The sequence below is a fragment of the Schistocerca serialis genome, chromosome 2, assembly GCF_023864345.2.
Source record: "Schistocerca serialis cubense isolate TAMUIC-IGC-003099 chromosome 2, iqSchSeri2.2, whole genome shotgun sequence".
NCBI classification, from domain to species: domain Eukaryota; kingdom Metazoa; phylum Arthropoda; class Insecta; order Orthoptera; family Acrididae; genus Schistocerca; species Schistocerca serialis.
In genome coordinates, this window is record NC_064639.1 from 603,007,925 (window position 1) to 603,033,688 (window position 25,764).

At 38.1% G+C, this 25,764-nt stretch overlaps 1 protein-coding gene across 2 annotated transcripts in view; it reads left to right on the plus strand.

Annotated features, from left to right (window-relative positions):
- The window catches only part of LOC126457643 (uncharacterized), a 323,891-nt gene extending 318,162 nt beyond the window's left edge, over positions 1–5,729 (plus strand). For both annotated transcript variants that reach the window (XM_050094116.1, XM_050094117.1), the window contains exon 13: positions 4,002–5,729. In XM_050094116.1, coding sequence (XP_049950073.1) covers positions 4,002–4,118 — 117 coding nt within the window. In that variant the 3' untranslated portion in view covers positions 4,119–5,729. The remainder of the gene's footprint in view (positions 1–4,001) is intronic.
- Positions 5,730–25,764: the final 20,035 nt, after the last annotated feature.

Here is a 25,764-nt window from a genome sequence, read left to right on the forward strand (position 1 = left end):
GCAATCTTTTCATTGTGATACAAAGCCTTCTTCTGTATGTGGTGAGTAGCAATCTATACTTTTCATAATAAAAGTTGTTGGTGCACATCTGACTGATTGCTTGTCTTATCTACTTTTTTAAAATTATAGTTTTACTAACAAGTGGAATGTTCGTTATCAAACATTGAATCAATTTTTTAATTAATAAACATAAGATGATGCAAATATTCTTAATGTGTTAAAAACTGGCACAAAAATACCAAACGTCAATAGAAAATAAACACTTGATTTCTAGAGACCGAACAGTATCATTTATACATACAATTTTTTCATCTTAACAGCAAGGGCATTTTACATATATGCATCAAATTTTAATTATTTTAGTACAACCAATAACTAAAAATACAATGATTGTATGTTTGTTAAGAAATTATGATTCAGTATTTATTAATTAAAGTTTCCATTTGTCAATAAATAAGGAAAGTAAAAAGAACAAGTCAGCTAATGAGGTTCAGACCAGTGACTTTGCAATCATTAGACTTCTACGCTACGCACGCAGCAACCAGAAAGTACATTAATAAGATCAAAGTAATTTTGTACATAGCAAAGCTCAGAAAACTTGCAGTCTTCAAAGACTTTTCTAATTTCATTATACTGCTTCAGGATATTGGACCTCCAAATCTTATAAATATGAAGAAAATCAAAGAGGGCTGGTCTGTAAGGTCCCCTTGTCAGTAACACTCCCGTAACAGAATAAATGTAGGCCTAAACAGAGAATTATATAAACTAAATATGTATCCAAATATTTTTGCTCCTCATATCTGTTGTTGTTGTTGTTGTTGTTGTTGTTGTGGTCTTCAGTCCTGAGACTGGTTTGATGCAGCACTCCATGCTACTCTATCCTGTGCAAGCTTCTTCATCTCCCAGTACCTACTGCAACCTACATCCTTCTGAATCTGCTTAGTGTATTCATCTCTTGGTCTCCCTCTATGATTTTTACCCTCCACGCTGCCCTCCAATGCTAAATTTGTGATCCCTTGATGCCTCAAAACATGTCCTACCAACCGATCCCTTCTTCTAGTCAAGTTGTGCCACAAACTTCTCTTCTCCCCAATCCTATTCAATACCTCCTCATTAGTTACGTGATCTACCCACCTTATCTTCAGCATTCTTCTGTAGCACCACATTTCGAAAGCTTCTATTCTCTTCTTATCCAAACTAGTTATCATCCATGTTTCACTTCCATACATGGCTACACTCCGTACAAATACTTTCAGAAACGACTTCCTGACACTTAAATCTATACTCGATGTTAACAAATTTCTCTTCTTCAGAAACGATTTCCTTGCCATTGCCAGTCTACATTTTATTTCCTCTCTACTTCGACCATCATCAGTTATTTTACTCCCTAAATAGCAAAACTCCTTTACCACTCATTTCCTAATCTAATTCCCTCAGCATCACCCGATTTAATTTGACTACATTCCATTATCCTTGTTTTGCTTTTGTTGATGTTCATCTTATATCCTCCTTTCAAGACACTGTTCATTCCGTTCAACTGCTCTTCCAAGTCCTTTGCTGTCTCTGACAGAATTACAATGTCATCGGCGAACCTCAAAGTTTTTACTTCTTCTCCATGAATTTTAATACCTACTCCGAATTTTTCTTTTGTTTCCTTCACAGATTGAATAACATCAGGGACAGGCTACAACCCTGTCTCGCTCCTTTCCCAACCACTGCTTCCCTTTCATGCCCCTCGACTCTTATAACTGCCATCTGGTTTCTGTACAAATTGTAAATAGCCTTTCCCTCCCTGTATTTTACCCCTGCCACCTTCAGAATTTGAAAGAGAGTATTCCAGTTAACATTGTCAAAAGCTTTCTCTAAGTCTACAAATGCTAGAAACGTAGGTTTGCCTTTTCTTAATCTTTCTTCTAAGATAAGTCATAAGGTTAGTATTGCCTCACGTGTTCCAACATTTCTACAGAATCCAAACTGATCTTCCCCGAGGTCCGCTTCTACCAGTTTTTCCATTCATCTGTAAAGAATTCGCGTTAGTATTTTGCAGCTGTGACTTATTAAACTGATAGTTCGGTAATTTTCACATCTGTCAACACCTGCTTTCTTTGGGATTAGAATTATTATATTCTTCTTGAAGTCCGAGGGTATTTCGCCTGTCTCTGAGGGTATTTCGCCTGTCTCATTCAACTTGCTCACCAGATGGTAGAGTTTTGTCATGACTGGCTCTCCCAAGGCCATCAGTAGTTCTAATGGAATGTTGTCTATTCCCGGGGCCTTGTTTCGACTCGGGTCTTTCAGTGCTCTGTCAAACTCTTCACGCAGTATCGTATCTCCCATTTCGTCTTCATCTACATCCTCTTCCATTTCCATAATATTGTCCTCAAGTACATCGCCCTTGTATAAACCCTCTATATACTCCTTCCACCTTTCTGCCTTCCCTTCTTTGCTTAGAACTGGGTTGCCATCTGAGCTCTTGATATTCATACAAGTGGTTCTCTTCTCTCCAAAGGTCTCTTTAATTTTCCTGTAGGCAGTATCTATCTTAACGCTAGTGAGACAAGCCTCTACATCCTTACATTTGTCCTCTAGCCATCCCTGCTTAGCCATTTTGCACTTCCTGTCGATCTCATTTTTGAGACGTTTGTACTACTTTTTGCCTGCTTCATTTACTGCATTTTTATATTTTCTCCTTTCATCAATTAAATTCAATATTTCTTCTGTTACCCAAGGATTTCTATTAGCCCTCGTCTTTTTACCTACTTGATCCTCTGCTGCCTTCACTGCTTCATCCCTCAGAGCTACCCATTCTTCTTCTACTGTATTTCTTTCCCCCATTCCTGTCCATTGTTCCCTTATGCTCTCCCTCAAACTCTCTACAACCTCTGGTTCTTTCAGTTTATCCAGGTCCCATCTCCTTAAATTCACACCTTTTTGCAGTTTCTTTAGTTTTAATCTACAGTTCATAACCAATAGATTGTGGTCAGAGTCCACATCTGCCCCTGGAAATGTCTTACAATTTAAAACCTGGTTCCTAAATCTCTGTCTTAATTATATGATCTATCTGATACCTTCTAGTATCTCCAGGATTCTTCCATGTATATAACCTTCTTTCATGATTCTTGAACCAAGTGTTAGCTATGATTAAGTTATGCTCAGTGCAAAATTCTACAAGGCGGCTTCCTCTTTCATTTCTTCCCCCCAATCAATATTCACCTACTATGTTTCCTTCTCTCCCTTTTCCTACTGACGAATTCCAGTCACCCATGAATATTAAATTTTCGTCTCCCTTGACTACCTGAATAATTTCTTTTATCTCGTCATACATTTCACCAATTTCTTCATCTGCAGAGCTAGTTGGCATATAAACTTGTACTACTGTAGTAGGCATGGGCTTTGTGTCTATCTTGGCCACAATAATGCGTTCACTATGCTGTTTGTAGTAGCTTACCCGTACTCCTATTTTTTTATTCATTATTAAACCTACTCCTGCATTACCCCTATTTGATTTTGTATTTATAACCCTGTAATCACCTGACCAAAAGTCTCGTTCCTCCTCCTGCCACCGAACTTCACTAATTCCCACTACATCTAAATTTAACCTATCCATTTCCCTTTTTAAATTTTCTAGCCTACCTGCCCGATTAAGGAATCTGGCATTCCACGCTCCGATCCGTAGAACGCCAGTTTTCTTTCTCCTTTAACATATCTGTTAAAGAGCTTCAAGTTCGTTTAACATTCGCCTGTGCTGTTAGAGCATAGTTTCATGTGTTGCACAATTTGATATTGCTCTATTTTTTGATATGTGAAATTTTTTTACTTCAGATACTCATGAGTTACCAGGATATACAGGTTATAAATTCTCATTCAGCTGTACATTTTTATAGCAATGTTTCATGTAGTAACATCCAATATGACCTCTATTCAACTAAAAAAGATGAATCATTTTGTAAATTATTTCATGAAAAATTCTTGATACTCAATTTTTCCCATTGTTCCTGCAGATTGAAGATGTAAGCCGCATAAATCGTTATGGGAGTGCCGCTTCCTGCCTAAGTAGTGCTGATCATCATTTAAGCAAGTACTGTTACTGCAAACTTCGACAACCAAATGAGCATTGAAAATGTTTAAATATTGTCCACACGGGCTATTATTTGGAGGGGGTACTAAAACAGTTTGCCTTCTTTTAATGACTCCATCTATGATGTATTTTTCCTTTTTTACTGTTTTTGTGTGTGAATTTGTAGTGGAAGTGATACGAGCATAACTGATGATTGACAAACTACTGAAGAAATTGTCAGTCCCAAGCAGATATTCAGCCTCAATCTGAGCGCCGTGAGTTCAGATCTTTGCTTTTCTCATATATCCTTTATTGCATTGTGCACATATCTTCAACAGATATGTGCATCTACGTCTATAATCTGCGAGTAGAGGGTAAGTGTTTTTATGTTCTGTGTTAACTACATGAAGTCAGTAAGAGACGAAAATCAAAATAAATGTTGCACAGTGATACTGTTTTGATATTATGTAGTTCTAATAACAAATATTTGTCTTACACCAATGAGATCTGTTAACCAATGTGATATATAAAAATGGAAACATATGTTCAGCACCAGGAATAGTCAAATGTCTTGCCATTTTCTAAACTGGTGCACATTTTTAATATTTAATTAGCTATTAAAAGCTCAAGATGACACATAACACTTCCTTGCTTCCTTTCAGACCATCATTGTCATTAATGACAGGTTCTGTACAATGCAGATATTCCACATTTCATTTAAATTTGAACATTGAGTTGTTCATGATACTTGATAAGAGAATTCCTACAATGGCATTTACTTTGTTTTATAAAGTTGCTTGCCTTTCTTATGCTAGTCAGTGTACAGTTATTTATGAAAAAATGACTTACTTAAGTTTAAAATAAATACAAAAGTCAGATACCATTTATATGTGTTATTGTTGTGTAGTTTTAACCTGCCAGACTGTCATTTTTATATGGAAATTTAACACGGTTGTAAGGAGCTATGCTAGTCATTCCATGTCTTTAAAAAAACTGATTATTTTGATTTAATGTTGCCAGTATTTTTTTCCTCCTCCTGTAAAATGGTGTGTGTGTATACTGTGGATACTAGCTTAAAAAGTTATTTTAGAAATAGAAATTTGAAGAAATGTAAACAGGCAAGGATTGTCAAAGGAGTTGAAGAAAGCTATTTTTATATTTCATAAGGCTGGAATAATGTTTGTAAGTAGAATAATGGAGAAAAGTACCACAAAGCAGCATATGTACCTCTGAATATTTGTTAGTTGTTATATTCCCGTATGCCATGTAGTATACATATTTCCTAATTTTGTATGTGTAATTATTACTATTATTTATTTATTATTATTGTTGTTGTTATCATCATGATAATCATCAACACTTGTGTTACAGTGGCAGAGGTATGCAACTCTGAGACATTTATAAGATTAATAATGTTCCAGAAATGTACTGACAATGTAAATTACCTAAAACATTCATGCTTACACAGCATACTTTGCTGTATGATAACATTTTTATACTGAAGTTAATAATACTGCATTTGGTAATACTCAGGATCCATTTTGTTAAAATTGCTGTATTAAGACTTAATAATCAGTACTGTATTTATATGAATTGCAAGTTTGTGTGTCATAAATTGTTACCAAAACTGTAAAGACACAAATGTCACTGAATACATTTGTTATTATTTTTATTCCTGTCTAATGAACTTGATGCACAATAACTATCTTCATTCCCTAAATAGGAGATATCAGCAGAAAAATTAAAACTGTGGACATCAGAGAGACACTGACATTTGCGTTCAACAGTAGTGAAATTGTGATTTTCATCAAATGAGAATGAATGTAAATGAACAGAAGTCAAAGAAAGATTTAGGTGATGAAGTGATTGATGCTATATTGATCATGCTTTCCATTTAATTTTCTGCTACAACACTGCTACTGATATCTGCTGGTGCTCCTCTTCCCCCGTCACCTCTCCCTTCAACACCTTCCTTGTTTTCTTTGCCCTGGACCACCTCCTTTTGCTTTCTTTCCCTTTCTTCCCCTGTGATAGCCTCTCCTTGGACCTGGGCACTTCCACACTTACACTGAATTGTTGTTAGAAGAGGAGCCAGTTATAACAGGATGGAGCAATGTTGCATTCCATGCAACTGGGAAAAGGCACCAGTTTCTACAGAACCATAAGAAAGTTCACAAAGGAGATCTACAAAACTGTTTCCCTAATAACAGTATGGAAAGGATATATGGCTGCTCACCATGTAGAGGAGGCATTTTGTCACAATCATGCACAATGAAGAGGCATTTGGTCACAATCGCGCACAATGAAGAAAACTGAGTTATTGGGCGAAGTCCTTCTTCTGAAATAGAAAATGCGTACATGCATGCATGCATGCCTAGTGCCCCCCCCCCACACACACACACACACACAACCACTGTCTCACTGTCTCTGGGCACTGGAACCCTAACTTCTATAAACTTATAGAAGATATGAGAAGCTTTTTGCGAGCCAGATAATCCATCTGTAGGAATAATCAATTCTGCAAGTCAATATTAATGCTGTATTTCTTAATTTCTAAAATGTTTTCACTGAAGTTCAGTACTGTATCCTAGTAAACAAATATTACCTTGCAGAATATCCAAATAGAAATGTAACTGGGTAAAACATTTCCTAGCAATCAGGACCCGATGTGTTGTTCATAATGGAAAGGCCAAATCGGAAAGAAAATAGTATTCTGTGCACTCTGATAAGGGAATGTGATTGGATCATCATTGTTCATGATATTTATTAACGACCTCTCAGATAATGTGTGTTTTTTAAACTATCGACAGAAGTGTACAAGGATGTGAACTAAAAATTGTTATAAAATGCAAGAAGGCTGGAAGGTGATCAACAGTTAGTGCCAACACTAGCAGTGGGCCCATAAACATAAATAAACCTAATATAATAGACACAAATATATTGAGGAGAAGACCTAATATTGTTTGCCTACACAGTCAAAAATCTGTGAGTATCACTAGTAACAAATGTCATAAGTCTAGGAATATCTGTCTGAACAATTTACAGTGTAATAACCAGGCAAAAATATCACTTTGAGGAATAAAGTTTCCAAACTAACATGTCTTAAAAGAATCTTAAAGAAGTATAATTCACACAGAAAGGAGGCCACTTGAAAAATGATGACAGATGTATGTCTTCAAAAGTCTTTCTCCCAAAATATGAACATTCATGTCCCAACACTAGTGAATAACTACATTATATACATCCTTCATAATGTCTACAGCTGTAAAATAAAAGAAATTCAGGCCAAGATGGAGGAGTACTGACAGTATTTGTTCTTGGTAACCATTAAAAAAGGAAAATTTGGGGTGTGGGGGGGTGGGGAGGGGCAGTGGTAGGTGAGAGAGCAGTAGCAGTAGTAGTAGTAGTAGTAGTAGTAGTATGGTACACTGTATGATGGCTTGCGAGAACATGTTTTTGTAAACTCTCATCGCCAGTTTTGTAAAGGGGTTGTTGCTACTGCTGTGGAGGCTGAGTTGCCACTGTTGTTAAAGTAGGCAGAGTTTTTGAGTTTGTGAAAGAGCTTCTGGTGCAGTACACCGCTAAGACAATTTCTCCCTGTCACTATTACACAGCTGTGCCCCAGGGTCAGGTAACAGAATGAAGATTCTATAACACTCCAACAAATTAGTAACAAAGTTACACAAATTAGTTAAAAGTTTACTTATCTTTGTGACTGTCAAATAATGAAGTCTGCAACACTGCATGTAATATAACACAAGAAAGGTCTTCAATGGATAAGAGCAAATAATCATAGGTAACTTCACAGTATATATCAAATGCAATTTACAACAACTGTCTGTTCACTTTGAGAGTTCACTAAACGATGTTCCCTGTGTAAGTCAGCCCTGGACTATGACCTATAACCAGTGGGCAAGAGCTGCTCTTCTATCTTCTGAGGAGGCTTCTCTCCGTTGTCGTCCAGTCATTGGCAGATTGTACTCAGCCAGCAATTGGCCAAGGCGAAGTTGATACCTTAACCCTCAGCACTGCCTGTGGCACTGGTGGAACTCGTGCAAGCGGCGAGTCTCTGTGGCACTGGCACCAATTCACACCTTTGCACCTGTGGTGCATTTGTCCTGGCTGTATCCTGTTCGGAGGACACAGCACATGTTGATCTATACTTTTCCACATTTATTCTTTGACTGACATTATAGCAAATGTTTCTACTCTGTTTTCCCACCCTGTTGTATGTAAAATTATTCACGATATATCAGAAGGAGATTTCTTACTTTTTTAAAAATTTATTCTATGTTTTTTAAGAGATTAATGTAATCCAAATTTGTTTAACCAACAGACTTTTACACAATATTTACAGCCATCCTTTCTGGACACTGCTTACACTTTGTTAAGAACAAAACCATGTACAATTGCCCACAGGGGAAACATTGATTCTCCAAGTGGAAACCTATATGTTACAAGCCTCATACAGCTACTTAATTACTTGTTTATTATCATGGTGAAGGCAGCTGTTACTGGAAACTGAAAACACTGAAGGCAGGGTTGTTGCCATGACATGGGTTCTGTGATTGAAAAGAATTTACCATAGACAGTTAAAAGCAATATTTTACTATAATTATTATATTCACAGCCTCATTCAGTTTCACAATGTGTGCCTCCAGGTTCCACAGTAGCATTACTGGCACTCCCAATTTCTATCAAGTTTATGGAAGGGAAGTGCAGGTAATTCCAAGATATGAAACTCAACTGGATAATGCACTTACTCCTTGAAAACAGTATCAGTGGAGAGGTAAGATGTGGCTAAGACAGGGACACAGGTAATTGTTTTACTTTGTAGGTTGTTAACAGTTTTTTAAAAAATTATTAATTTTTTTTTTTTTTTTTTTTTTTTTTTTTTTTTTTTTTTTTTTTTTTTTTTTTTTTTTTTTTGGGGGGGGGGGGATGATGATGATAAGGGTCAAGAATTACTCTGTTGCTCAGCCATTCAATAAAGTTATCTTTCTCAGCCAAAATGGGAAGAATCTTCAATATCATTAATCAGTAGAGATTGTAAGTTCTAGTGGAAATGATCCCATGCAGATTTTCAGAAAATTATATATAAGCAGCCCCAACATTACAGTTGTTATAATGTAAAATCAACTTCTTGAAAGGTAAGTGATTGAGTAACTAGTGAAGATTTACTGATTTTATCTCAAGGGGTAAAAAGGGGATAGGTTGCCTGATCATATCGTGAGGCATGAAGGAATATTTAATTTGTAATTGACAGGAAGTGTAGGTGAAGAAATTGTAGACTATGAGAATCTCAGAATTTATTCCATTAACTATTTGAAAAGTAGGCACCCAAATGAAACAAATTCCTTCCAGATATTGAATTAAAGAATGGAAACTCCAGTTACGAATATCAATTGTGTGGGAAAAGATAGGCTGCTACTTACAATAAAGATTACACATTAAGCTGCAGACAGGCACAACTGAAAGACACACACAAGCTTTCAGCCACAGCCTTCATCAGGAAAAGAGAACATGCACATCATTCATCCACACAATTAAGCACACCTCACAAACATAGCCAGAATCTGGCTCGAGCTGCCAGAGTTGGCGGTCATGTCTGCCTGAGGTGTGCTTGCTCGTGTGAATGAGTGGTGTGTGTTTACCTTTTTCTGAAGAAGGCTATAGCTGAAAGCTCTATGTGTAAGTGTCTTTTAACTGTGCCTGTCTGCTACTTCACATGTAATTTTTACGGTAAGTAGCAGTCAATCTTTTCCTACATTGTAGATATTGATTTAACTAGGATTTTGATGGGCAGGAGCATTTCATTGTACATAACTTCAATAAAACAAAGTCGAGGTACCTCTCCTCAATCATAACTCTTCTTAGCATAAATCAAAAAATAAGTCTTGCCTATAGCAAGGTTATGTCAAGAGTTTCCAGGAGTTCTTTTTCAACTGTCTTTGTTTTAATAACAATAGTCAATGACCCAATAAGCACAGACCTGCATATAAACTCTGTGGTTCTTCCTTACACACACACACACACACACACACACACACACACATATACACACACACACACTAAAATATCTATGGATTGCCCGACAGGCACTTGTTGGTGCCGTTCGTCCGTCACATCTACTTCTTCCCGTGACTGATTTTAAACCTGCACACACAAACATGTGATGCACAGTAGGTAGGATTCTACCATCCCACACTCATATCCAGAATATCGTTTGCTCGAGACAATAGAAGGCTGAGTGGTTCTAGAATTTACACAGAAATTCTCGAATCGCTACATTGAATACGAGATACTTCATACATAATCATTATGCAAATAATATCACTCATAATAACATTTCATATCTTAACAGTATACATTTCTTACATATGTTTATATACATATCTTTCCTTTCAATAACAAGCCTGTCCTCTCTTGAACAATCTTTCGCTTATTGTTTCTCTACTCTTTTCTCATTTTACTTTGTTATTAAGACATGAGCATTTACTCGTGGTTTTAGTCAGCTTTACTAATATTTAGGAATTGTGAGGATTCTTTTTCTTTTCTTTATTTCCTTTTTCAATTGTGAACTTCAGGTGTTTGTGACACATGAGTACTCTATTTTCTATTCCTATCTTTTGTACTACCTTTTTCCTAGTATGTACTATTTTCATTATTTGTAGCTTGGAGGAACTGTGAACGAAATGGAAGTGTTCTTTTGACACTCATTTATTTCCATGAAACATGATAATGCTAGTCGTTCATAGAATTCACACTTCCCAGAATAATCCCTATAAAATTTATGACCTTTGTCATGATACTGTTCCCTTCTCCTAGGACCAGCACCTATTTCTTGCTTGTAGGTTGACCTTATGAGAGCACTTCCTCTTTCCATTCTGGTAGGTATGCCCCTTAGATAGAATCGTCTTATCTCCACGTAGGTACACCTGCCCTTTATACTTAGTGAATGCCAGGTACGCCACCCTTATCGTTTCTGAGTAGGCCTCACGATTCATTACCTAGTATACAGGGTGATTCAAAAAGAATACCACAACTTTAAAAATGTGTATTTAATGAAAGAAACATAATATAACCTTCTGTTATACATCATTACAAAGAGTATTTAAAAAGGTTTTTTTTTCACTCAAAAACAAGTTCAGAGATGTTCAATATGGCCCCCTCCAGACACACGAGCAATATCAACCCGATACTCCAACTCGTTCCACACTCTCTGTAGCATATCAGGCGTAACAGTTTGGATAGCTGCTGTTATTTCTCGTTTCAAATCATCAATGGTGGCTGGGAGAGGTGGCCGAAACACCATATCCTTAACATACCCCCATAAGAAAAAATCGCAGGGGGTAAGATCAGGGCTTCTTGGAGGCCAGTGATGAAGTGCTCTGTCACGGGCTGCCTGGCAGCCGATCCATCGCCTCGGGTAGTTGACGCTCAGGTAGTTACGGACAGATAAATGCCAATATGGTGGCACTCCATCCTGCTGAAATATGAATTGTTGTGCTTCTTGTTCGAGCTGAGGGAACAGCCAATTCTCTAACATCTCCAGATACTGTAGTCCAGTTACAGTAGCACCTTCGAAGAAAAAGGGACCAAAAACTTTATTGGCTGAAATGGCGAACAAATGTACAACTAAATGAAACTTTATAGCTCCCTTAATTCGCCGACAGATAGTGCTTAGCTCTGCCTTTTGTCGTTGCAGAGTTTTAAATTCCTAAAGTTGTGGTATTCTTTTTGAATCACCCTGTATATTTCTATGTATACCATAATTATTTATCAAAAAACAAAGATGATGTGACTTACCAAACGAAAGGGCTGGCAGGTTGAAAGACACACAAACAAACACAAACATACACACAAAATTCAAGCTTTCGCAACAAACTGTTGCCTCAGGAGTCATTCCTTAAGGTAAGTCTTTCCGCTCCCGGGATTGGAATGACTCCTTACCCTCTCCCTTAAAACCCACATCCTTTCGTCTCTCCCTCTCCTTCCCTCTTTCCTGATGATGCAACAGTTTGTTGCGAAAGCTTGAATTTTGTGTGTATGTTTGTGTTTGTTTGTGTGTCTTTTGGCCTGCCAGCGCTTTCGTTTGGTAAGTCACATCATCTTTGTTTTTTGATAAATTTTTCCCACGTGGAATGTTTCCCTCTATTATATTTATACCATAATTAAGTATCTTCTGGTAAAGATAATAAATCTATCGTAAACTTCACATTCATTCTTTAATTTATCATTTACTCCCTAGAGTCCTCCTCCACCTATCAACTTCTGTATTTTCAATAAATACTATACTATATACGTCCCATTATCCTTCAATTTATCATAGTATTTATTAAACTGGTGTTTCTTAATGATCAACATGACTTTTTTCCTCTCCTACTTTCATTTTCTCTCTTTGCTCACACCTCTTTCTTATTTATCCAGTACTCATTACTACATTATAGTTGTTCGTTATGTAGCATTTTCGTTCCTTAAACTTATATGCTTTTGTCTTTCTGTGCGCATGAGTGCATTGTGCCTATTCTAATCTCTATTTAGAACTGTCATTGTTCTTTGTTTAGGTGCACCTCTTCTTATGTATATTCAATGTAGAACAGTCATAGCTTCCTATATATGCGTGCATATTTCCATATGTACACACATTTCCCCCTATAACACCTGGCAGTTCTCACATCATGACAGGCTTTGTCTTACATAATTTAAGGTTTGTGTAGAAGTGTATATTTGTATATATGTGGATGTGTGTTCATGTAGTCTGATTTTTCAGCCTTCTTATCTAAAGATAAGATTTTGGTTTCTAGTAAACACAAAAATACGGAAGGACTTCAGTGATAAGTTTGTGAATATGAAAAGAGGGAAAAAATAGACAGGTCCTCAGATGAGAAGTAAAGAAAAAATAAATGTGGATGCTAGGATCGAAGAAGAGAAAGAAGGTAGACCCAAAGACAGGAAACCCTTCCAACCCCCATTCCCTCGGATCCCTACCCCTCAGGTACTTGAGTGAGACGCCAGAGGAGATCTGGAGTTAAATTGTCCACTACAGAATGGACTTGTCCCACTTTCACCCTTTGAGGTCCCCGAAAGAAATCGTAGCAACCCAATGGAACGGTAAATGATGAAAACTCAGGCACACTTGTTTGTAAGGGTTGTTTGAAAGGTGTGATGAGTGTTTTGTGTTAGTCATGATTTATCTGTTCTAGTAAATCATGCTTTTAGCTACAATACCCACCCCTTTCAAAATTTATACAAACCCTCTCATCTATATCACATCTCATAAAAGGAATAAAATACTCTGTACAAAATATAAAATCTATACACTACGGTATAACATTTGTTCAGCTAGTCACATTATATGAATTAATAGAGGGAAACATTCTACATGGGAAAAATATACCTAAAAACAAGGATGATGTGACTTACCAAACGAAAGCGCTGGCACGTCGATATCGACGTGTCAGCGCTTTCGTTTGGTAAGTCACATCATCTTTGTTTTTAGGTATAGTCACATTATATTATACTTTCCACAAACAAAAATTATATTTTCTACAAACTATTCAGTTTATTCCGTATAGATATCACTTTTTTTCTGTAATTCTCTAAATTGTTCTCTATTTTATAGTCATACCCGGTTTTCTAAGCAATAAGATTACAGGTTAGATCTAGATTTTAAAGGAATTCAGTGCAGGAAAACTATTTTGGAAGAAACACCAAAGACAACTCGGAATCTGACGGTCGTTACTCCACCCATTAACTCATAATGTTAACGTCCGTGGGGGATATACAATTCTTCATCCATTACATTGTATTTCTCCTTCTCTAATGCAGTTGTGGGATCTAATAAAAATAAAATCTTAGGATGGATTACCATTTTTACCAGGTACGGTCCCTCATATTTTTGGAGAAACTTATGAGTCTCTTTCTTCAGAGTTGAGCTGTGAAGATGTTGTTTTATAAGAACCAGGTCATCGACGTGGTACTGAGGTTCCACAGCCTTTTCGTTATGCTTACTTACTCTTTGTAGTGCCTTTTCAATTAAATTCTTGGAAACTATTTCCTGATTTACTTTGTAATTGACACTAGGTTGTTCAGGCCAATTAAAACACTTAATTAGAGGTTCTCCTATAAAAGGTTTGGCTATAACTTCTAAAGGTGACAACCCACTCAATAAATGGGGTAATTCATTTAGGATAAGTTCAAAATCCTTAATTTTCGTTGCCCATGAAGTATGTTTATCATGGAAGTGTATTCCGCATTACTACTAATTATGGGTTGGTTACCAAAACAAGATATTGCATTCCCACTCTGTGTTTTATGGCTACTTGGTACAAATTCTTGAGAAGCTACTGGATCTAAATTTGAAGGTGGCTGTTTCTTTTGATAATTGTCGTTACAACTTTTCTTACTGTAATGGTGTACTTTTGCTAAGTTTGCCTCATATTTTTTAAAATTATTTCCACTATTTCTTTTATAGTTCAAACTTTCACTTTGGTGTAAAGTTTCATTGCAGTCCTTATTTATTGCATCAATTGCATCAACAAAAGACAACAGCTCTTCTCTCTTCCAATCACTACACAAGTTGTCTTTTCTCGCATAGATTGGCAATTGTCTAGTTAAAATACTTACTAATCCTTCTTCTTCCATTGGCTTATCTAAAAGCTTTGCTCATGTTAAATGCCAGTCAAAATATTTCCTTATATTACCCCAAGTATTATTATAATATTTTGGGTGCCATATATGTGCTATTAACTTTTCTTGAGCACTGGCAGACCAGTACTACTCTTTAAATTTCTTTTGATAGCCTTGCCTAGAGCAAAAATTCTCAATATTTACTGTTCCCCATTCTGATGCATCCCCTAGAAGGTACCCCAAAGCAAATTCAATCTTCTTGGAATCTTTCCAATTTTTTGGTAAAGCTTGGTTAAATCTTTTTAAGAAATGGGTCAGAAGTACATCTCCATCCAGCTTAAATTTAAGGAATTGTCTAGATAACCCTGAATTAGCTTCCTATTGCAAATCATTCACTAGTTAATGCAACATTAGGTGAAGTTACCCTTTTTTCTACTTTATCTTGGATAAGCTTAAATTTTCTCCACAGGTCGTCCATACCCTTCCTGGTATCACTAAGTTCAGAAGTAAGAATCGGCGATACATTCCCAGATGTTATTCTCTCGGTAACCTTTAAATCTATAATTTTTCCAAATTGTTCCTCCAAACTAATTACATTTATAATATCAGAGTTAGCTATTTTCTCTTTGAAATTTATTTCTACATTATCTACCCATGTATTGACACCTGTAATTTGCGACTGAATGACTGGCATTAATTCATTCTGCTTATCTACACTCTCTTTCAAATTATTCGACCACTGCCTTACATCATTATACTTAACATTATACACATTTTCAAAAGATCCTAACTTTTCAGTAAGTTCGGATTCTACATTATTACATTTGCCCTCAATGTTAAGTTCTAATCTTTTTGATAAATCCTGAAAAGTGTTACTCTGTTTCTGACTAAGGTCAGTGAACATATGATGTATATGAGTGGTCAAAGAATTTGTCAACTCGTTCTTTAAATCTACTTTTAAATTTTCTACTTTATTACTTATTGTGTCGAACTCAGTCTTCAAAGCACCCATGCCTTCACATAGATTACTAAATTCTTTGCTTTGAGAGTCGACTTTGGAGTTTAACAAACCTAAATTTGTTGTTTGAATATTTAGAGTTTCACTCTGAGCATTTAAAGCTTCACTCTGGGTATTTAATTGAGAATTTACTAAGACTACTTCTTTACTTAGAGTCACACTCTGAGCATTTAATTGAGAATTTAATTAGTTTAACTTAAGACTCGGAGCTTTGATTAAATTTATCAACGCACCCCAGTTAGGCACTTCTTTGCTAATTTTTATGGCTATAGCTGGGTCTTGAGTTTCCCCAACTTGTTGTATATTTTCCATACTTTTATGTGCCTTAGCTCTTGCAAGCATTTAAAACTTACTTTACTTTACATGTGGCAAGGGCCTTATCAACCATATGCCTGCTCTATGAACCTCTTCCACTTCTGCCTGTCCAATGTGCTGTTTGTCCAGTTGCTGTTGCTGTTCATCCTAGTTGTGTCCTCCCAAATGTTATCCCGCCATCTGATTCAGGGTCTCCCTCTTCCTCTCGTCCCATCTATTATTCTGCTGAATGCCATTCTAGGTATTCTATTCTCTGTCATTCTTGCTATATGGCCTGCCCAATTCAACCTTCTCCTCTTGAGCACTTCGATGATGTTACGGTGTTTGTACAGCCCTCTTAATTCTTCATTTCTTCTTATTCTCCATTCCATTTTATTTTCGTCATATACAGGTCCAAAAATTTTCTTTAGTACTTTTCTTTTGAATATTAACAGGTTTTCTTCATCTTTCTTTCTAAATATTAATGTTTCACATCCATATAACATCACACATGCAATGGTCGATTGATATAAGCAGATTTTGAAGTTACTGCTAAGTGATCTTTTTTTTAGAATTTTGATGAAATTAAAAAGTGTCTTGTTTGCTGTTGATAAACGGGCATTCAGAGGTGCATCTTTTCTGGTTTTCTTTCTTATGGGCAGGTATTCTGTCTTTTCTTCGTTAACATGTAATCCTGTTTTCTCAGCAATTTTGTGGTAATTTTGCATCATTCTGATTAATTCTCTTTTGGAACTACTTATTAGTGCTACGTCATCTGCATAGGCTAGTCTTGTAATGTTCACATCCTGTAGCTGGATCCCTTGTGGACTGCTTTTAGAAAATTCTCTATGATCTTCATTTAAAACTAACTTGATTACTTTAGTACAAAGTTGTAGAAGATACTGTTGAGTGAACTTTTATTGTGTAATTATCATATTTAAAACTTAAAACTAACTTTAAATATGATAATTAAACAATAAAAGTTCACTCAACAATATCTTCTACAACTTTGTACTAAAGTAATCAAGTTTTGTTTCATGCTCATCCAGCGTAGAATTCACATTGCATAGTTGAGCACTAAAACATCCATGGATTGCCCGAGAGGTACTTGTTGGTGCCGTTCGCCCGCCGCGTCTACTTTCTTCCTGCAACTGATTTTAAACCTGCACACACAAACATGTGACGCGCAGTAGGTAGGATTCTACCATCCCACCATGACAACCAGAATATCATGTGTTCAAGACGGTAGAAGGCTGAGTGGTTCTAGAATTTACAGAAAAATTCTCGAATCAATACAACTTCTGTAAAGTAAGCTAACAACAAATGATGACTAGCAGGAATCTACTCACACTTATGATTTAGTAACTACTTCTACATTACCTTCCATAGAACATTATTAGCAGTGTATATGCTAGTAAAGTGAATACAAACATTTCATTTAAACAGTTTTTACATCCTCGGTCCAAATATTTGGGTAGGTTTTACAGTGTTGATTAGTTTTGAGAAGCCTTGCAGGCCTTTCTGTCAGTTCTGTGTGTGTGGTTGGCAGTTATCAACACTAATTGAAATTACATAACAATATAATGAAAAGTGTGGTTGCTATTCACCACATAGTGCAGATGCTGAGTCGCAGAAAGCCACAATAAAAAGACTGTCAGCAAGTTAGCTTTTGGCCAACAATCGCCTTTGTCAAAAATAGACAACTCTCTCTCTCTCTTTCTCTCTCTCTCTCTCTCTCTCTCTCTCTCACAGACAGACAGAGAGAGAGAGAGAGAACTTATTGGTCATCATGCCCATGTAGAATCCAGCATAGTGGTTGCAGCTTAGTTTGCAGATCGTATGACTGGTTTCACATGTAGCCCTGTTTTTGATGGGACAGTTGGTGCTTGTAACCAGACTGGAGTAATTGGTGGTGGTGGGAGGATGTATGGGAGAGGTCTTGCATCTTGGTTATTACAGGGATATGAGCCATGAGGCAAGGGGTTTGGAGCACGGTTGTGTAGGGATAGAAGAGGATATTGTGTGTGCGGTGGAATACCACTGTGGGAGGAGCGAGAAAGATAGTGGGTAGGGCATTTCTCATGTCAGGGCATGATGGGAGGTAGTTGAAACCCTGGCAGAGAATGTAATTCAATTGATCCAATCATGGGTGGTAATATGTCATGAGGATGATGCTCCTCTGTGGTCGGACAGTGGGACTTTAGGAGGTGTTGGGTGACTGGAAAGACAAGACATGGGAGATCTCTTTTTGTACAAGGTTGGGAGGGTAATTACGTTCTGTAAAGGCCTCATTGAGACTCTTGGTATATTGTGAGAGGGACTGCTCACCACTACAGATGTGAGGTCATGGTTGCCTAGGTTGTATGGAAGGGACTTCATGGTATGGAATGAGTGGCAGCTGTCGAAGTGTACATGTTGCTGGTGGTTGGTAGGTTTGATACAGACAAAGGTACTGATATAGCCATCTTTGAGGTGGAGGTCAACATGGAGGAAGGTGGCTTGATGGGTTGAGTAGGACGAGGTGAAGTGAGAGGGGAGAAGGTTTTGAGGCTCTGGAGGAATGTGGATAGGGTATCCTCACCCTCGATCCCGATCCGAAGATGTGATTAATGAATCTGAAGCAGGTGCGGGGTTTGGTATTCTGGGTGTTCAGGAAGGATTCCTTTAGATGGCCCATGAATAGGTTGGTATAGGATGGTGCCATGTGGGTGACAAAAGCTGTACCCCAGATTTGTTTGTAGGTAATGCCTTCAAAAGAGAAGTAATTGTGATTGAGGATATAGTTGGTCATGGCGACTAGGAAGGAAGTGTTTGGTTTGGAATCCATAGGGAATCTGGAAAGGTAGTGTTCGATAGCAGTAAGGCCATGGGCTTTAGGGATGTTAGTGTAAAGGGAAGTGGCATCAATAATAATGAGCAGGGCACCATGTGGTTAAGGAACAGTAGCTGTGGAGAGTCGGTAGAGGAAATGGTTGGTACCTTTTATATAGGAAGGTAGGTTTTGGGTAATAGGCTGAAAGTGTTGGTCTATGAGAGCATAGAGTCTCTCAGTGGGGCACAGTAACTGGCCACAATGGGGCATCCTGTGTGGATGGGTTTATGGACTTAGGGAGTGTGGGGACTGGTAGGGGTGAGGAGGGGTTGGGGTTGGGTTGTTTGGGGGAAGAGACCAAACAGCGAGGTCATCGGTCTCATCGGATTAGGGAAGGACGGGGAAGGAAGTCGGCCATGCCCTTTAGAAGGAACCATCCCGGCATTTGCCTTGAGCGATTTAGGGAAATCACGGAAAACCGAAATCAGGATGGCTGGACGCGGGATTGAACCATCGTCCTCCCGAGTGCGAGTCCAGTGTAGGGGTGAGGAGACAGATGGACCCCAGGGGGAGGTTCTGGGATAGGCCTAAGGATTTGAGGAGAGACTGGAGATCCTGTAATTATATAGAACTACACACCACAGACATGGATTTCAAGCATGTGACACCTGAACTCATTACTGCTTGTATCCTAAGTGTGACAGTGAGGACTTCGGTAAATCAGTGTTTTAATAAATCAATGTAAATTCCAAGTAGGAATATCAATAGTGTAGGAAAAGATAGATTGCTACTTACCATAAAGAAGATATGTCAAGTTGCAAACAGCCACGATTAAAAGTCACTCAGAATGAAGTCACTCACATATAGCTTTCAGTCACAGCCTTCGTCAGGTAAGACACACGCACACACACACACACACACACACACACACACATAAAGCAAGCACATGCATACACAACTGCCAACTCCAGCGTCTTGGGCTGGAATGCAACATCAAATGGGATGCAAAAAGCAATCTGGAGCAGGTGGGGAAGGGAAAGGGAAAGAGGAAAGGGGAGTGATAGTAGAATACTGGTGGGGAGAGAGACAGATGTTGTCTGGTTAAGTGTGGAGGGACTAGACTACAACAGGTGCAGAATCAGGCGGTTGTGGCACAGGGACATGGGAAAAAAATGAACAAAACAGGAGAGGAGCGGGGAAAAATGGGCGGATGCATTATTAGAGGGCTGCAAATAAAAAAAGTGAGAGATGTTGGTATATAGGCAGGTGGCGTCAACAGTGATGAGTAGGAATCCGGGAGGTAATGGGGTGGGGATTGTGGAGAGTTGGTGAAGGCAGTGGTTGGTGCCTTTGATGTGGGAGGCTAAATGATGGGCAATTGGTTGGAGGTGTTGGTCAATGAGTGCCCCATCCCTTTACCTCCTGGATCCCTACTTGTCACTGTTGATGCCACCTCCCTATACACCAACATCTCTCATTCCCATGGTCTTGCCACTATTGAACACTACCTTTCCTACTGCCCTCCAGACTTCAAACTCACTACCTCATTCCTCATACACCTTACTAACTTTGTCCTAAACCACAACCACTTTTCATCTGAAAGGAGGGTGTACAAAGAAATCCATGGCACAGCCATGGGCACCCGCACGGCACTTTGTTATGGGTCATCTAGAGGAGACCTTTCCAGCCTCCCAAAACACCAAACCCCTAGTCTGGTTGAGGTTCATTGATGATATCTTCATTATCTGGGCCCAGGGCCAAAACAGCCTATCTTTGTTTCTTCACAACCAGAACATCCTCTCACCCATCCGCTTCATGTGATCCTCCTCCTCAACCCAGCAAGCCACCTTCCTAGATGTTGACCTCCTCCTCTCTGATGGCTCCATCTGCACCTCTGTCCACAGTAAACCAACCAACCACCAACAGTACCTGCATTTTGACATCTGTCATCCCTTTCACACCAAAATATCTATCCCATACAGGCTGGCCATCCAGGGACAGCGTATCTTTAGTGACAAAAACTCCCTTGCTCAGTATGCTGAGGATCTCACCAAGGCCTTCACAGACAGGCACTATCTCTCAGACCTAGTCCGCAACCAGATCTCCCGCCAGCTTGTCTGAACTGTGTAGAAGGGAGTTATCCTTACAACACATTCTCCACTCCCATAATTATCCTGGCCTCAACCTATGGTAACACATATCCCCAAAACCTCCACCCAACGTCTCCTCTCCTTGCTCGTCTTCCACCCTGTTTATTTGCAGCCCTCTGCCAGTGCATCTGTCCATCTTCCCCTGTACCTGTCCTTTATTTTTCCTTTTTTCCCCACCTCCCTACCCCACAACCACTGACATTGTGCCTGTTGGAGTCTAGTCCCTGCACACTCCACCAGATAGCATGTATTCCTTCCCATTTCCCTTCCTCTTCCCATTCCCCACGTGCTAGAGATTGCTGCTTGCATCCCACGTGATGTTACATTCTGGCCCGAGATGCTGGAGTTGGTGGTTGTGTGTGCGTGAAGTGTGCTTGCTAGTGTGTGTGTGTGTGTGTGTGTGTGTGTGTGTGTGTGTGTGTGTGTGTGTGTGTCTTGAATGATGAAGGCTGTGGCCAAAAGCTACATGCGAGTGACTTTTAATTGCACCTGTCTGCAACTTGATGTATCTTTACAGTAAGTGTTGTAAGAATGAAAGAAAGAAAATGATCAGCATCATTTTTGATGTGGTGTATGGTGTTTTTTTGAATGTATTTACATTAAAATAAACACACTGACTGTTCCTAACAGAAACTGTGATGAATGACTGTATGGTCTCTGGCATATGCAGAAAATACGAAGCCCAGATAATGAAGAGACAGGTCGAGGATATAGAATCAGTGCGTAGTGGGGATGTCCGTGTTGCTGATAAGTCGCATATATGTACAGTACTTAATAATCACTTTCTGAATATAGCAGGTGAACTAAATAGAAACCTAGTCCCAACAGGGAATCATATAGCGCTCTTAGAAAAAAGTGTTCCGAGACTGTTACCTGAAATGCTCCTCCATGATACTGACAAGAGGGAGATTGAGTTAATAATTAAATCACTAAAGACCACGAACTCTCATGGATATGACGGGGTATCTAGCAGAATACTGAAGTATTGTTCCACGTATATTAGCTCAGTACTTAGCCATATCTGTAACTTTTCCTTTAGCAGTGGTCGGTTTCCTGACCGATTAAAGTACTCGGTAGTGAAGCCACTTTATAAAAAGGGAGACAGGGATAATGTTGACAATTATAGACCTATTTCTATGCCATCGGTGTTTGCTAAAGTTATCGAGAGGCTTGTATATACAAGGTTACTGCAGCATTTAAATTCACATAATTTGCTGTCAAATGTACAGTTTGGTTTTAGAAATGGCTTAACAACTGAAAATGCTATATTCTCTTTTCTCTGTGAGGTTTTGGACGGATTAAATAAAAGGTTGAGAACGTTAGGTGTTTTCTTTGATTTAATGAAGGCTTTTGACTGTGTTGACCACAAAATATTACTGCAGAAGTTGGAACATTATGGAGTAAGGGGAGTAGCTTACAATTGGTTCGCCTCCTACTTTAAGAACAGAAAGCAGAAGGTAATCCTCCGCAATATTGAGAGTGGTAATGATGTTCAGTCCCAATGGGGCACTGTTAAATGGGGCGTTCCCCAAGGGTCGGTGCTGGGGCCACTGCTGTTCCTTATTTATGTAAATGATATGCCTTCTAGTATTACAGGTGATTCAAAAATATTTCTGTTTGCTGATGACACCACCTTGGTAGTGAAGGATCTTGTGTGTAATATTGAAACATTATCAAATAATGTAGTTCATGAAGTAAGTTCGTGGCTTGTGGAAAATAATTTCATGCTAAATCACAGTAAGACTCAGTTTTTACAGTTTCTAACCCACAATTCAACAAGAACTGACATTTTAATCAGACAGAATGGGCATGTTATAAGCGAGACGGAACAGTTCAAGTTCCTAGGCGTACGGATAGATAGTAAGCTGTTGTGGAAAGCCCATGTTCAGGATCTTGTTCAGAAACTAAATGCCGCTTTATTTACCATTAGAACAGTATCTGAAATAAGTGACATTTCAACATGAAAAGTAGTATACTTCGCATATTTTCATACGCTTATGTCATATGGTATTATTTTTTGGGGTAATTCTTCTGATTCAAAAAGGGTATTTTTGGCTCAAAAACGGGCTGTTCGAGCTATGTATGGTGTAAGTTCGAAAACCTCTTGTCGACCCCTATTCAATAGTCTGGGAATTTTGACATTGCCCTCACAGTATGTATTTTCTTTAATGTCGTTTGTTGTTAGCAATATTAGCTTATTCCCAAGAGTTAGCAGCTTTCACTCAGTTAATACTAGGCAGAAATCAAATCTGCATGTGGAATGCACTTCCTTGACTCTTGTGCAGAAAGGAGTGCAGTATTCTGCTGCATCCATTTTCAATAAGCTACCACAAGAACTCAAAAATCTTAGCAGTAGCCCAAACACTTTTAAGTCTAAACTGAAGAGTTTCCTCATGGCTCACTCCTTCTATTCTGTCGAGGAGCTCCTGGAAGAGATAAAAAATTAAGCAAATTCCAGTGTTACATTCTTGATTTTCTTTATTTAAACTAACGACTTGTTTCATTTTATGTGTTTCTACAATCGTGTTATAATTTCATGTATTGACTCGTTCCATGACCATGGAGACTTCTCCTAAATGTGGTCCCACGGAACAATAAATAAAATAAAAAAATACACCAGGTATCTTCATCACTACTCAGTTAACAGTCCATATAACAGTTACTTAATTTCTCCTGATCTCAGTAATTGCTTCCATTGTGAAATTAAACCCTTGAACATCAACTTTATGTATACATTTGCAAATGTACTCTATAGATTTAGTTGAGTTTCAATAGTCAACATGGATGTGTACCTCACATAAGATGGGTAAATAGTATAATTCATAACTTTAAATGTCAACACAATAACAGCAGCTGTCACATTAATATGGGGGTATTAATAAATTATCAGCCAAACTTCACCTTGAATACAAAGGGTTAGATCCTTAAAAAAAGGGGGAGGGGATGATTTTAAAGAATTTCCTGTCCTGCTTGCTAGATCACTGATTTCCAGCCTCCTCCGAGAACTAAAAAACTCACTATTGTAGTTGTTATTTTAATAGACTAAGTTAACACTGTAGTGCCCCCAGAATTTTACGAAAGTCTGGAGTCACTTTTGTTCCAGCTACTTCAAACACACGTTATTTTGTAGTGGGTTGTAGCATAAACAGATAAGCACCTTCATTCCCTCTAGAGAATTTGCAGAGGGCACGGTGATGCATAATTTCTATGAGCTCAGCCCCTCAACCAAAATCCTGCGTAAGATTCTGTATGCACCACATCTTACAAAAGGTTCATATACAACAGAACTAATGTCATATTTATGTACATCAGTGTGAATAACACTAGTGCTTTCCGGTGAACAGGTGTTTCTCAAAACACAGTCAGATCATTGTTACAGCAATTGCACTCCTTAGGTTCACATGTTCTTGGCTGTAAGCTTGCTCTGATTCAATTTAATGCAGAGAATTTGCCTGTTTCCAGTTTTAGTGTGCACATCTGCAATAATCAGTTTCAGGAGTTGCTTGGACTAAAGCAGGAAATGGTGTTGTCTTGTTGATCCATAAAAGTAACTTTCATGACATTTATATAGTGGTCATGCCTTTTACAGCTTGGCTGGTTGTTTAACTGAATAAAGAAAATCAGTGTAATAACTCTCTTGGTGTCCCAAAAACTGTTTGGGCATTGAATCATATCTAGAAGCAATGAATCTGAACAACTAGAACTGTGTTGTCATCAAATTTTCATAAAAAATAACTTGGTTCTTCTCAGCCTCTACTTTGGTAATTGCTAATCATCTACAGTGAAAGCATTGAAGCAATGCCCCTGCTTACCGTGGAAAAGCCTCACACTGATTAGAATTCCACTGATCCATTTATGTTTGAAAAGAGTGACACAGATGATTTTTTTTGTGAAGCAGTTGCTGTAACCCTTCAACTGTGTTCCATCATTCCTGAATGGAACACGAAAGGGGGAGTTGACACTGTTAACCGAAGTATACTGCATGCTACATGTAAAGTGGCTTGGAGAATACAGATGTAAATGTAAATGTAGATGTAGATCTGGGAAAAGTGTTAATTTGATGGCAATGGATGCTAGTTGAGTATATACTGAGTGGGAGTGATACAAACAATGCCCGGTTTTAAATTTTGAGACATTGTCATGAGTGACACACAATGAATTATTTGGAACCTGGAAGTATATGCCATGAGAACAGGCAGTTTGCTGGGATCCATAAGAGTATATGCTTCATATGCATTAACTATAGTCAATTAATTGAGCCAAGTTAAGTTATCAATTAGTGATGGCCCAGCATTAAACTTACATTCAACAAATGAGTTTTTGGGAACAGGATGCGTGTAGAGGGTATACTGAATGAACAGTCCCACAAATATCTGCACATAGATATATATTTCCACAGTAGTCGTACAAATGTACACAGCAAGAGAGATAAAAGTAGACTCCTAGAATAATATGGCGGCTCCAATGTCTGATCTTAGTCAAAGATCATGTTGTTCGTAATCGATATGACCTATCGACGCCACAAGTTATTTTAGTATTGAGAAATGCGACACATTGAGAAGATATTTGTTGAGTTGCACAGAACTGATTTTCTTATTAAATATAAACTTTTGGTGGAATTACATTTGTTCTCTAACATTTCAGAAACCCGTGTATTACAAATAGCTGCAATTAAACAAATTTCTATGGTACTGAATGTTAAACAGGCATATTCCAACAGCACTTCACAAGGTACAGAATAATACATTAGGTATGCACTATACAGCAACTTTTGGTCCACAATCAGTCTCTTATCACTATT